A 13,410-nucleotide genomic window follows, 5' to 3' on the forward strand; every position below is an offset into this window, starting at 1 on the left:
GTTACTTGTTTTGTTTCTGCAACAAAACACCTTATGGAAGCAACTTACGGAGCAAAGTGTTTGTTTTATCCCCCAGTTCCAGGGGGCACAGTTTGCCATGGCAGGGGAGGTGTAATAGCAGGAGCATGAGGAAGTGGATCATAGTTCATGCACAGTTAGAAAGCAGAAAGCAATGAATCTTCATGCTTAGCTTTCTGTGCTTGTGTGTGTGTGTGTGTGTGTGTGTGTGTGTGTGTGTGTGTGTGTGTGAGAGCGCGTGACTGTGGCAGAAGCATGCCATAGCATGCCTGTAGAAGTAGGAGGACAGCTTTTTGGACTTGGCTCTCTCCTCCCACCTTTAGGTGGGTTTTGGGGCTGGAACTCAGGCTGCCAGGCTGGTATGGTAAGCATAAGCTGAGCCCACAGGTAAAGGTGTAATAAATGAAGGTGGTGAATGATTGAATGAAATAACTAATATGCAAAGTTGTATCATGGTGTGCTCTGTTTTTATAGTTAGAAACCACAGTCCTCATTTCTTGGAGACTTAACTCTAATTGATCCTAATCAATCAGAAAGGGAACCAAAGAAGATGTATTTTTGCTGTTTTTTAAAATTTTATTTATTATTATTGTTCTTGTATATGTTGTCCTTATGTGTGTGGGGTATGTGTGTACCATGGCATGCGTGTGGAGGTCAGAGAACAATTCCTTTTACTGTTCCTGTGTCCCAAGGATTGGACTCAGACCACTAGGTTTATGTGGCAAGTTCTTTACCTGCTGAGCCATCTCAACAGCTTGGGGTGGATTTAAAAAAAGAAAGTAGAGGTGGTAAAGGGAAATTTGATTGCCTTTGCTCTTTTCTTAAGTTTTTTTTTTTAAATAAAAAAACCCATTAATTATGTGTACAGGTATGTTCATACACATGTCTAGAGGTGTTAGATCCCTGCCTTAGTCCATATTCTATTGCTGGGAAGAGACACCATGGCCACAGCAACTCTTACAAAGGAACACATTTAATTGAGGCTGGCTGACAGTTCAGAGGTTTAGTCCATTGTCATGGTGGGGAACATGGTGGCGTGCAGGCAGACATGGTGCTGGAGAGGTAGCCGAGAGTCCTACATCTGGGTTTGAAGGCAGTAGGAAGAGAAGTGCCCTGTGGCCTGACTTCAGCCCTTAAAACCTCAAAGTCCTCCCACTCTTCCTCCAACAAGGCCGCACCACCTAATAGTGCCTCTCCTTGGTGGCCAAGATTCAAATTGATGAGCTTATGTGGACCATTCTCATTCAAAACACCACACCCTCACTCTGCTCTGCTCAGCTCCTCCCTGTCTCCTTCCCTATCCAGATCCACCCCCTTTCTGTCTCATTAGAGTTAACAACAACTTCTAAGGGATAAGAACGTAACATAATATAATAAAACAAAACTTACGTGTCAGAACAGGACAAAACAAAAAGAAGGAAAAGAACCCAAGGAAAGGCACCAGACACAGAGGCCCACTCGTTTGCACATTCAGAATCCCATAAAGACAACATACACACACACACACACACACACACACACACACACACACACACACACAGGACCCATAGTGTAAAAAGAGAGGAAAATAATATAAATTTAAAAATAAAAATATGATTAAAAAAAAGTTCTGACACAACAAGGAGCCTGAAAAGATGTTGAGTTTGTTTTCTGTTGGCCAAACTACCCTGAAGAGTAGTTTGTTTCCCAGTGAGACATCTTCCAGGTGAGGATAAGGCCACTACCACAATTTAAAACCTGATTTGTAGCAAGGTTTAATTAAATACTCTGGCCAGGTCCACCCCTGGGTCCCCAGGAAAATGGCAACAAGTCACATTTTGCAGAGGCTTAAAAAGGCAAACCCCACAATTCACATTTCCAATTAGGCAAGGATACATTCTGATGTATGTCCTTGCCCACAACCCTCCTGCCCACCTATAATCAAGTACACAGTGCAGATGGGTCAAACAAACACAGGATAAACAGGAACTTATTCTTAACTGTAAACAGAACTCTTAACCTGCAAGGAATACATTTCCTGTTTTGGTCTCACAACTTGCCTGGAGAAAACTAAATCTTCCCTTGCAAGTGATCATCAATGGGAGACAGCTTTGAGTTAGGGGTGGGAGTGTGTGTCCATTTCTCCTTGCAGCTCTAGGGCCCCAACTGGTGCAGACTAGTGCAGACCTGTGCATGCTGCCTCAGTCTGTGAGTTCATGCCTACTGTATCCTGTTGATTTAGAGGGCCTTGTTTCCTCGGCTCCTCTGGTTCTTACACACTTTCCTCCTCCTCTTCCAAAGGGTTCCCTGCATTGTGAGGGGAGGGACTTGTCAAAGGGAGTTTAGGTCCTGTTGGTCGTTCAGGAGCCTAGTCCTGTCCTCTCTGGCAATAACACCTTCATGGTGGTAGCTTCAGTCCTTGCTGCTTAGTGCTCAGCTGGGTCTGGCTCCTGCTCTCAGCTGTTAACCCTGACTTTTGGCCTGTGGGTTTGGATTAGTATCCCAAAGTGTTTCTGAAGTTGAAGCATCTTGGTTTAAAGTTTTAGTTATCAATCTTTCTAACTGGTATCCCAATCTTTTCTTCTTTCAATGCTGGAGGTTAAACCTACAGCCTCACCCATGCTAGGCAAATGCTGTACCACTGAGCTACCCCCACAATGCCCATTTAGTACCTTTGACTATCTGACTAATCACTTAATATAGTACTTAAAGTTTCCCTTCTTGTGAGGCATTAAAAGAAATTCTAGCCCTAGAATATTTCATAGATTTTGTAGATAACTATACTTTTTCATAGAACTTTGCTAGTAAGTATTGATTGTGACTAAGTGATTTAAAATACAGATACACTAATATTCAGCTCAAGGAGTATTGGCTAGGCAGTATTGGGTGGGAGAATACTCTGAAGGAGGAGAAAGGCAAGGCCTTAACCTCTTGAGTGCTACAACCTGGAGTGGAAATGGGTGGACTTTGATGGTGCAGTTGGTGTCCAGTGAAGAGGATTCGTGCTGTGGTCAAGAGTGATGAAGTAGATAGTTTCCTTTCATGTTGGTGGTTGGGGAGGGCATTGGAGAGTGGAGTCCTTCGGGCTGAGCCCTCAGGAGAAGCCTTTGAATGTGTGGAAGGTCTGTGAGAAAGACCATCTGTCTATATGGATTTGGAGTGTTGCTTTAAGAGTGAGAAAGGAGGCAGGCGTGGCTGCTACATGGTTAGAGAGGATAAGGTGTTCCAATGGCCAAGATACATAGGACCCAAATCACATCAGGCCGCGTGAGCCAGGGTGAGAGGTAATACAGCAGATAACAGATCCTTAGACTATTTTAGGGGTACAGTTTGTTGGTACCTCCTGTGTTGCTTTGCTGTACAGCCATCCACACAGTCCTCCACCAACAATCTCCATCTTCCTATTAAATAATACCTAAATCTATACCTATTAAATAATAACTCCCTATTTTTCCTTCCTAGCCACTGGACGCACCCATCAATTTTCTGTCTTGTCAGTTTGGCTGATTGAGCCACATGGAATCAGATAGTATTTGGCCATTTTGATGGGGTTATTTCAGTCATTACAATGTCCTTTTTAAGATTCATCCATTTTTTGAAATGACTCAGAATTTCCTTCCTGTTAAGTCTGAATTTGTTCATCTGGCCATCAGTTTACCCTTTTGTTCATGACAGCAGGTTTTAAGTAGAAAAATGAAGTCTGTCTGTGCAGTGAATTAGTTTGGTCCAAAGTATCATTTGATTTTCTTCAGTGAGGGCAAATATTATTCCCTACAGTAAATGATCTTGACTTTGACTCACTGTAGAGGTCTAAAGTCAGACGTGAGCCAGTAGATGGTTATGTGAAGAATATCATGGGGTAGGGGTTGGGGTGCTGGAGGTACCTCCAGATTCCAGGTCCCTTTCTGAAGTTTGATGCACCTGGGAATTTCTGTTTTCAATACTAGCATCTCAGGAGATGTTGACAAGGTGGCAGGGACCACACTTTGTGCACTGATGCTCTGTGGTATTCCGAGCATTCTCACACTTGACCTTACACACTTCATTCAGTTTGATAATAAGATTCCAATGAAAATTTTCCCTAGGATCATGGGATTCATATGTAGCATTTATTTGTGTCTCTGATTTATGTTTTAGTTACCACTGAATGCAGTGGGAACATTTTTATTTTTATTTAGTTTTTAACAACTATCTCTATTACATCCTTTTGCACAGGTCTGAGTCTGTCAGTGTGACAGATTTTAAGTCAAGCTGGAGAAATGGGATGGCTTTTTTGGCTGTCATTCATGCCTTGCGACCAGACCTGATTGACATGGACAGCGTGAGGCACAGATCCAGCAAAGAGAATCTGAAAGAAGCCTTCAGGATTGCAGAACATGAGCTGAAGATCCCCAAAATGCTGGAGCCAGAAGGTAGAGAGCTTTTCTTTTCTTTGGGAACCTCCTTGTTTTAAGGTCCCTCATGATCATAGCCATGTATTTTCCCCGCTGGAAGATTCAACTTAACTCTTCATTGAATTTCATGGCCTTAGGGCTTTGCACCAGTTACTTAACTTCTATCACTGGGAGAGTGAAGTTGCAGCTGAATATAAGCAATGCCTTTATTAAAACAATTTGAGCCTTTGTCTTAATTGGCTTCTGTATTGTGTTCTTGATTCTGATTTTCCTGAGCTGCAGCTCTTCTGCAAGATTCTTTGGTTTTGAATCACACCTGTTTGTGAATCAGGTTTGTGTAGGAATTACACTTGTTTGTGTGCCTCCCTACTCCATCTCTCCTCCTGTGTCTGCGGGAGGAGAGTGGTTGCCTCTTTCTTCCCCGCTCTCCTTGTGTGGTTGGCCACACTTTGGCATTCATTCTGTTCAGTCCTTGTGTTAGATTTTATTGTTCAGAAGAAAATTGTAAAATGCCAATTTTAACTTTATAGGATTAATATTAAAATAATTTGTTTCCAAAGAACACCTTTTTTATGGATTGTATTGTTTCCCGAAATATATAATACATATTTATAAAAAATTTAATATCAGTTTGGAGACAAAGAAGGACCGCTGAGTTGAGGCCAGCTTGGGATACACAGAAAGTTCTAGGGTAGTCAGTTCTACACAGTGAGGGCCTGTTATTAAAAAAAAGAAGGAAGGAAAGAAAGGTAGGCAAATAAGCTATGTCAGCAATTGCACAGTGGGTAAAAGAATTTATTGCCAAGCCTGATCTCCTAATTCAGTTCTTGGAAATCACATGGTGGAAGGAAAGAACTGACTCTCCCAAGTTGTTCTTTGTCCTCCACAAATGTGCTATGACATGTGTGTCCCCCAGCCAAATAAGTAAGTGCCAAAAAATGAAGTTATTAATGTGGTGTACAGGGTTAGTGAAAAGCACAATGAGGCAGTAGATGCAAGGGCAATTCATAGCTCTAGCTGTCTATGCAGGAGTGACAATTAGACATGATCTGTGCATACCTTTCCAAACACCGTGAAACACATACACCTAGACTGGCTTATTATAAATTTGAGTTCTATAAAGCACACGTGGCACATAATTGATAAATAATAAAGTGTATGATATACTTTACTGTGAAGTCCAACTAGACCAGGAATGCTTTTGTTGAATTTTGCCACGCTCTTGTAACAATCTGTAGGCTCCAGGTTGCAGAATTATGAGGGTAACCTGACATGAATGTCAGTTGGTAGTTTTCTTCATGTTAACATGTGGGAGGAGTAACAAGTGTGTCAGAGACCTACTTGCTCTTCAGTGGCATGAGTTATTTCTTTGCTTAATAAAGTATTAGTTTTTTTATGGTAATTATCATGTGACAGCTCTAGACAAGACATATTTCCGCATCTGTGTCATCAACAATTGCCCCAGTGAGCTTTTGTAGAAGTCGGTTAAAGGACAAACCAAGTCCTTATATTTATACATTTGCGGGGTAAATGCAACAGCCAGCGTGGTGGTTTCTAGTTGCTATCACCAGATCACGGAATGGAACTGGGAGATGTGGATAACACAGTGTTCTTTCTTCATTCAGATGCAGGTGAGCGTTGGTGCCCTGCCTGTCATCAGGCAAAAGGGTCAGCTGAGGCTAGCCTGGGCTACCCAGTGAGACCCTGTTTGAAAAATACATAAAATGATAAAGATTTAATAGGCACGAGTTATTCTCTGAAGCACAAATAGTAGCAAAAATAGTCTTTTCATTGGGAACTGTATTTATTACCTTGCTTTTAAGGTAATTGTTTTTCTTACATTCGACACAAGTTCATTCCATGATTGCGTAGACACTAAATGTCCTGAACAAGTCTTCTGTGTTAACGTCTACTTTTGGCTATACAGATGCCTAGACTAGTGTGGCAGGAATCAGTTACACTTGCTGTGTGTTTCTGTACCCTGAAGGGCCCCATGCACCATGTTTCTAGAAAGAGAACTGCTTTTATTTTCATCATCTTCTCCTCTGAATGCTGTATCATCACCTACACTACAACACGCAGAGCGACACTCTGTTTCTTATTCTGAGGTTGATTATGTAATTCCAGCATTCTACCTACTTCTGTCTGACTACAGATCTAAGTTCCGCACTTCTGAACAGTGTTGGAGCCAGGAGAATGAGCGGAGATTGCAGGGCTGGTCCATGACTTCAGTTAATCCAGCAGCCTCTGAATCCAATGGCTAGGCCATAGACTTCTCAAGAATTAATCATGGGAAGACTCTTCTATGGCTGATGAGTGGTGTGGTGTGTCTTACAGATGTAGATGTTGTAAATCCTGATGAAAAGTCCATCATGACTTATGTGGCACAGTTCCTGAAGTATTCAAAGGATGCCCCTGGAGCTGGAGCTTCAGATCAGGTATGGCTTCCTAGCTGTCTACTCGGTTCCTTTTGGTTGTAAACTAATGAATTGATTAAAAAAAAAAAAAAAAAAACTCTGAAATATAAATTGCACACACAACTTAAATGTGCAATCCGTACAAGTATATAAACTATACCTGATGGTTTATACACACGATACCTGAAGTCATGATGTAAAACAGTTTCAATAGCCATAGTGTTGCATCATGCCTTTTTTTCTGGGCTCCACACTTCAGCCCTGGAAACTGTTTGAATTTTTTCCACTACAACTTGTTTGGTCTGTTTTTTTTTCAAAGTTCCAGTGATGGTTTGTCAAGTGTTGTGGAATTATCTGAACAGCTTCTATATAGGTATTACATCAGTTCTGTTAAGTGTCAAACAGCATGGGTAAGCAACCTAAGAGAAGAGGCTCATTTTAGCACACAGTTTGAGAGGCTTGGGCATGACGAGCCAGCGTTGGTCAGGTGGTACATCCTAATGAGCAGTGTGTGGCAGAACTGGGGAAACAGAGACGAGAAGAGACTAGAGCTCTGTATCCCTTTGGGCTGTGCTTTCAATGATTTAAAGCTTTCTTCCACTGGGCCCAACCACTTAGCACTATGTGCTGATGGTGCCTTCTCTGGTTTCAAGCCTATGACATTATTTGTTGTTTAAGAGCCAAACCATGGCAAGTGTTACACAGGATGAGTTACAAGTTAAGCTACATTTTGAACAATTTTAAGATGTATTTATTTTTGTTTTGGGGAGGCTGGCTCTCTCCAGGTAGCCCTGGATGCCCTGGAACTCACTATGTAGACCAGGCTGCCTCTTTAGTGCTATGATTAAAGGTGTGTGCCACCATACTTGGTTGTTTATTAATTTATCTGGATGTTTTGCTTGCATGTCTGTGCACCACATTCATGCAGTGCCTATGATGCCCAAAACATGGCATTGGATCTCCATGTTGGTGCTGGGAACCAAACCCAGGTCTTCTGGAAGAGCTTCCGGTGCTCTTGACCTCAAGCCGTCTCTCAAGTTCTTTTGGATAATTTAGAGATAATAAAATTTTGATCTAGTATAACTTGTGTTTATTTTACTGAAATATTCATTTACTATAACATTGAGATATTTAAAGTGTTCAGCTTTGTGATAGAGTAGGCTTAGAAATGTGTGGGTCATTTCTGACCTGCTGAGAGGTATCTCCTTCCTAATTAATTCTCATATAAAAATAAGTTACAAAGTCCACTGTTCATGACCAAAATATTGAGCAGCCCTCTTGCTTACTAGAATGAACAGGAAACTGTAACCTCTGGATTTACCTTCCAGCAGCAAAATCCGCATTCACATATGAGTAAGCCACTGTAGCTAGCCTCTCAGAAGAAAGAGCACCCTTCATGTCTACAGGATAGCACATCTGGAAACTTTTGAGTGTGTGTGAGTGTGTGTGTATGTGTGTGTGTGTGTGTGTGTGTGTGTGTGTGTTTATGATCTTTAAGGAAGTCACCATGTGTTTTGGTGTGAAGGTTTTTGGCAGTGAATCTGCTATAAAGTGATTTAGGAAGTTGTTAAGATAGCTAAGTGGGTGAAAATGCTTGGCATTTGCTGAGCAGGCCTGGGGAGCTGAGTTTTAATCTCTGCAACCCACGGAAAGGTAGTAGGAGAGAACTGACTCCTGAGAATTACCTTCTGACCTCAGTATTCCTGGCTTGGCATGTGTATACCCCCTCATCATACATACTTATAAATAGCATGGAAAATAATGTATGATGCTGTTTCCACAAAGCTGAAGAATAATGGAATTGGATAGGCCATATATACAAATATATTAACTTTTTTTCTTTTGAGACAGGATTTCTCATCAAGCTCTAACTATCCTAGAGTTTGCTATGTAGACCAGGCTGGCTTTGAACTCCCAGAGATCCTTGTGCCTCTGACTTCTTAAAGCTGGAATTAGTGTGAGCTTGATGATTTATCTACTTTTATGTCTCCGCATGTTTGCCTGCATGTATGTATCTGTGACACAGGTGTGCCTGGTGCCTGTGAAGCCAGAGGAGGGCTTCCCTGGAACTGGAGTCACAATTAAGAACTGCTATGTTGTGCTAGGATTTGAACACAGGTCCTCTGAAGAGCAGTGAGTGTTCTTAGCCTATGAGCCATCTCTCCAGAACCCATTTAATAAATATATCTTCTTTTGGGAAATCTTTATTTTAGAGGCACAGAATGATTTTCAGATGTTAGTTCCAGTCTATTTTAAATGTGAGGTGTTACAGGAACCAGCAGAATTACTCAGTGAGGTATTGGTGTAAACTAGCATTAATCCACTGCTCCTTCAAGTTGTCAGTTTTATTGCTCAGTGTAGGATATGATTTAAATGTGTGTGTACATGCATACATGTTTGCTTGTGTGAATTGCAGGCCAAAGCAAAGGATGCTATGGCATGGCTAATTCTTCAGAAGAAGAAACTACAGAAGATGCAGAAGGATTCAGCAAATGAGACCTACTTTAACAAATATCACGTGAGTAAGACACTGGCTTACACTGTTTTTGGGAAAGAGTGGTAAGTATACATTTAGAAAAGGACACTTTAGAAAACTCTAAGAGAGTAGTATTTAGTATTAGATAACCCCAGGACTTGGCGCTGGAGTTCTGGGCAGTGTCTCTGAAGTCTTCCCTCTGAAGTCTTCATGGATGCTCTTGTTAAATAAGGGTTCGGAGTCAGGAGCTCTGGCCAGGGCCCAAGATCCCGCATTGCAAACATGGTAGTTGATACTGCCAGTCCACAGAGTAGTCTGAGCTACAGGGCTCTACAGCAAGGGATGGCACAATATAGCCCCTGGCCATGGATTCCTGCTTTTGCCAAGGAAATTATATCTTTGTAGTTATTTCCATGTTATATGTAGACCTGAGCTGATGGGAAAGAAATCAAATGGTCCATGAGGCTTAAGAGATTTTTCATCTTGCCCCCTGTGATGAAAGTTCTCCCATCCCTGGTTTTGAATAGATCATTCTTTCATCCTGAATATTGAATTAAAGGGAAACAGGAGGTTATCAGTTACTCTTCACAGCATTTTAGTTCAGGGCTTCAGCCAGGAGTCCTTTGTATAGTAGCAATGTCACCACAGAACTGACCATTTGCTATGGAGCAAACCCCGTGCTGATGAGTCTACAGAGTAGCACATCTTGCTGAACTAGGTGTAGTTAGTTCACATTCACATGTGCAGACAGTAAGGTTCAGAGGGACTAAATGACTTCTCTGCATTTCTTCAGCATCTGGAGAGCAGAGTATGGCTTCGGGGAGCCCAGTTTTCTTCACGTTCTGTTGACTTTCTAGGGCATGGTAATTATTAACTGCGCAGTCTTGGGGGAACCAGTGAAGGCTTCTTAGAACCCATTGTCTGTGTAATTTTGTGCTTCCCACCAGTTCTCTGTCTTGAATAAGGAAGAGATTGTCATGTGCTTACATAGCCCTTAGCACTTTCTGGGCCTCCATTCCCCTGCGGGGGTTGGATGACTCAGCCTTTCCAAACCCAACATTGAATGGATCATGTGACTCCTGGACCATGCTATCCTCCTGTATGGGGGGAGGAAGGGACTGGAATTCCCTTCTTCCTTGGTTCAGAACAGAATAGGGTTTATGGGTTCCTCCCCTACATGTTTGGGCTCAGTGTTAAAGTACCTTATTCATACTACATTTTTGATATAGTAATGTATTATAAACTCATGTTCTTTCAATGAAAGGTTTTATGAAGTTATTAATTGTCAGAGATGAAATAAATTGTTATTTTTTTATATTCAAGCCTAAGTATTATTAATTTCTCCAGCCTGTTCATGAATTCTTGAGTTCAAATAATTTTTTGTCTCTGCCTCTCACCTATCTGGGATGATAAAGGTCCCTCCCACCATACCCACCTGGTATTAAGTATAGTTAGGAATATTATTAATGATTGCATAATGTTTTAAATCACACAGAATTGGTAACTCTAAAATAGGATTACTGAGTATAAATGCAACCAAGAAGAACTTAGTGTCTGAAATTTTGAATGCAGGCAGAAGTGAAGGGAGATGTCATTCTGTAAATAAGTTTCTCTTATTGGTTAATGAATAAAGCACTGTTGGCCAATAGGAAAGCCAGATAGGTGGGACTAGGAGACAAGGAGGAGAGAGGAAGATGTAGGGAGGGGTTTTCAAGATGTAGGACCGACAGGGTAGAACTCCAGGCCCACTCTCCGGTAAGATAAGACCACGTGGAAACACTTAGATTAATAGATTAATATTTAAGACAGAGCTAGCCAATACGAAATACTAGTAATAGGCCAACAGCATAATAGCTAATACAATATCTCTGTATGCTGTTTGGGGCTGGTGTGGCTTTGGGACCAGGCTGGCGGGAGGAAACATACTCTTAACAAAGAAGGGGATTTTTAGTGTGTGTAAAATGCACTGGGAAGATTTGGCATAATCTCTGTTAGTCACTTCAAAAGTCATTACATGGCTCAGATGTATATTCCATGATGCAGGAAGCTGAGGTAGGAGGAGTCTGAGGCCAGCCATAGATAATATAGTCCCTTCCCAACCAGAGTTACAGAGTAAGACCCATCCCACAAAACCAAAGACAACTGCCGTCATTTATACGTGACAAATGCAGGGTGGCAGTTCGTTTGTCTGCTCTGGGTGGGATAGATTTTGCCTGTGGCGTCATGATCTGTCCTCTAGAGGCAGGTGGCTTTGCTACTCCCTTGCAGTAGAAATCCAGCAACTGACACCCCTGTGTCATTTTGCTGTTACTCTAATTATCAGAGAGAGGAAACCAGGTTTGGGAGAGGATGCTGGGTTCAGAGATTATACCATTATGTAAGCCAGGCTTGAATATAACCCTTAGCGATAGACCTTGAATTGGCAGATTATGTTTTATAAGCAGAATTAAGTGTTTTATTATAAAATGTTCTTCTTATCACAGAGTCTGCTATCCTTTATGGAATCATTGAATGAAGGAAAGGAACCCTTTGTGGACATCCTGTCACTGAAAGGGAACATGAAAGAGTTGAATGAAGATCAGTTACAATTGAGACAAGTCTGGGACAGCCTCACACATCAGGTGACTGTACTATGTTGCTTAGTAGAACACTTCTGCAAGCAGCTTTGTGTTGTTTGATTTTTTTTTTTTTTCTATTTTGGATTTTTGAGGAGCCCACCACCCAGCTCCCAAATAAATCATACACAGAGTCTTATTATTACTTATGAATGCTTGGCCCTAGCTTGGCTTGTTTCTTGTCAGCTTTTCTTAACTTAAATTATCCCATCTATCTTCTGTCGCTGGGCTTTTATCTTTCTCTTCTGTAAATCTTTTCTTTCCTTCTTACTCCATGGCTGGCTGGGTTGCTAGGTGACTGGCCCCTGAAGCCCTCCTCTCCTTGTTCTTACGTTCCCTTCTCTTCCTCATTTCTCCTTCTATGCATACTCTTTGCCTGCCATCCTTGTTCCTTCCTCGCTATTGGTCATTCAGCTCTTTATTAGACCATCAGCAAAGAACCAGAGCTTCACAGGTTTAAACAAGTGCAGCATAAACAAGTCACATACCTGGAAATAATATTCTACTTCAGCTTTAGTGTTCTTTTTGGGGTGTGTGTGAAGACTTGACTATCATCGGGAATTCTGTAGGGGACAGGACAAGATAGATGCTTGGTCAGAAAAGAGGACCATGCTTTGCTGTTTTTCCCCCATGACATTATTTAGATAGGAATTGAATGTAAAAAGCAGTTTACAGCATTCTGCTTGAAGGCAAGATTACCCAAAGCTACACTGGCCATCAATTCTCAAATTACCATGGTGGATAGTGTCATGTTTGATGTGGGTAATTCATGTGAACGGTAGGTAGCCTCTTCCCTGCCATCATTTGCCAATATCAATAGATGTTTGAAAAGTTACATAATAACCTGGAAACACATGTAGCATGATTGTGTTTGTGAGCGTCATACACATTTATGGTTTTCATCCTTTTAAGTTTATTAGGGCTTGGTTTATGGTCCAGCATGTGGTGTATCAGTATAACCACATGCCCTTGTAAAAGCTTGTATTGTTTGGCAATTTGGTATGATATTAATATCAGTTAAGACAAGGTGGATAATACTCTTGTCCAGCATATTTGTGTCTTTGCTGGCATTTCTTATTCTATAACTGCTGAAAGGGAAGCTTAAAAATCTGTGGAAACCTTTCTTTAATTTTATCAAGTTCTGCTATGTGCCTTTTAAAACTTTTATTAGGGGCATACAGATTTATGATAGTTATGATAGTTCCTGATGAACTGACACTTTATGAAATAACCTACTAAATATAAGTAGCACATATATATACTCTATATACATGTATATATATATATATATATATATATATATATATATACTCTACATATATACTCTACATATATACTACATATATATACAGTTTAGTGAGACTGTTTTGCTTGGTGTCTGCTTTGTCTGATATGAATGTCATGTTCTGATCCTACTATTCTGATGCTGCTTGAATTATTTGAATTATTAATTTTCCCTTCATTTTATCTTAACCCATTTGAATCTTTATAGTGAATCTATTAAAGATAAC

The 13,410-nt window shown here is 41.0% G+C and overlaps 1 protein-coding gene across 1 annotated transcript in view; it reads left to right on the forward strand.

The window, feature by feature from the left end:
* Positions 1 to 13,410, forward strand: part of Syne2 (spectrin repeat containing nuclear envelope protein 2) — a 255,798-nt gene that overhangs the window by 34,230 nt on the left and 208,158 nt on the right. The window contains exons 7-10 of the mRNA XM_051196009.1: positions 4,213 to 4,409; positions 6,729 to 6,829; positions 9,225 to 9,326; positions 11,768 to 11,905. Of these exons, the coding sequence (XP_051051966.1) occupies positions 4,213 to 4,409; positions 6,729 to 6,829; positions 9,225 to 9,326; positions 11,768 to 11,905 (538 nt within the window). The remainder of the gene's footprint in view (positions 1 to 4,212; positions 4,410 to 6,728; positions 6,830 to 9,224; positions 9,327 to 11,767; positions 11,906 to 13,410) is intronic.

This window comes from Phodopus roborovskii, unplaced genomic scaffold (genome assembly GCF_943737965.1).
Source record: "Phodopus roborovskii unplaced genomic scaffold, PHOROB, whole genome shotgun sequence".
Lineage (NCBI taxonomy): Eukaryota > Metazoa > Chordata > Mammalia > Rodentia > Cricetidae > Phodopus > Phodopus roborovskii.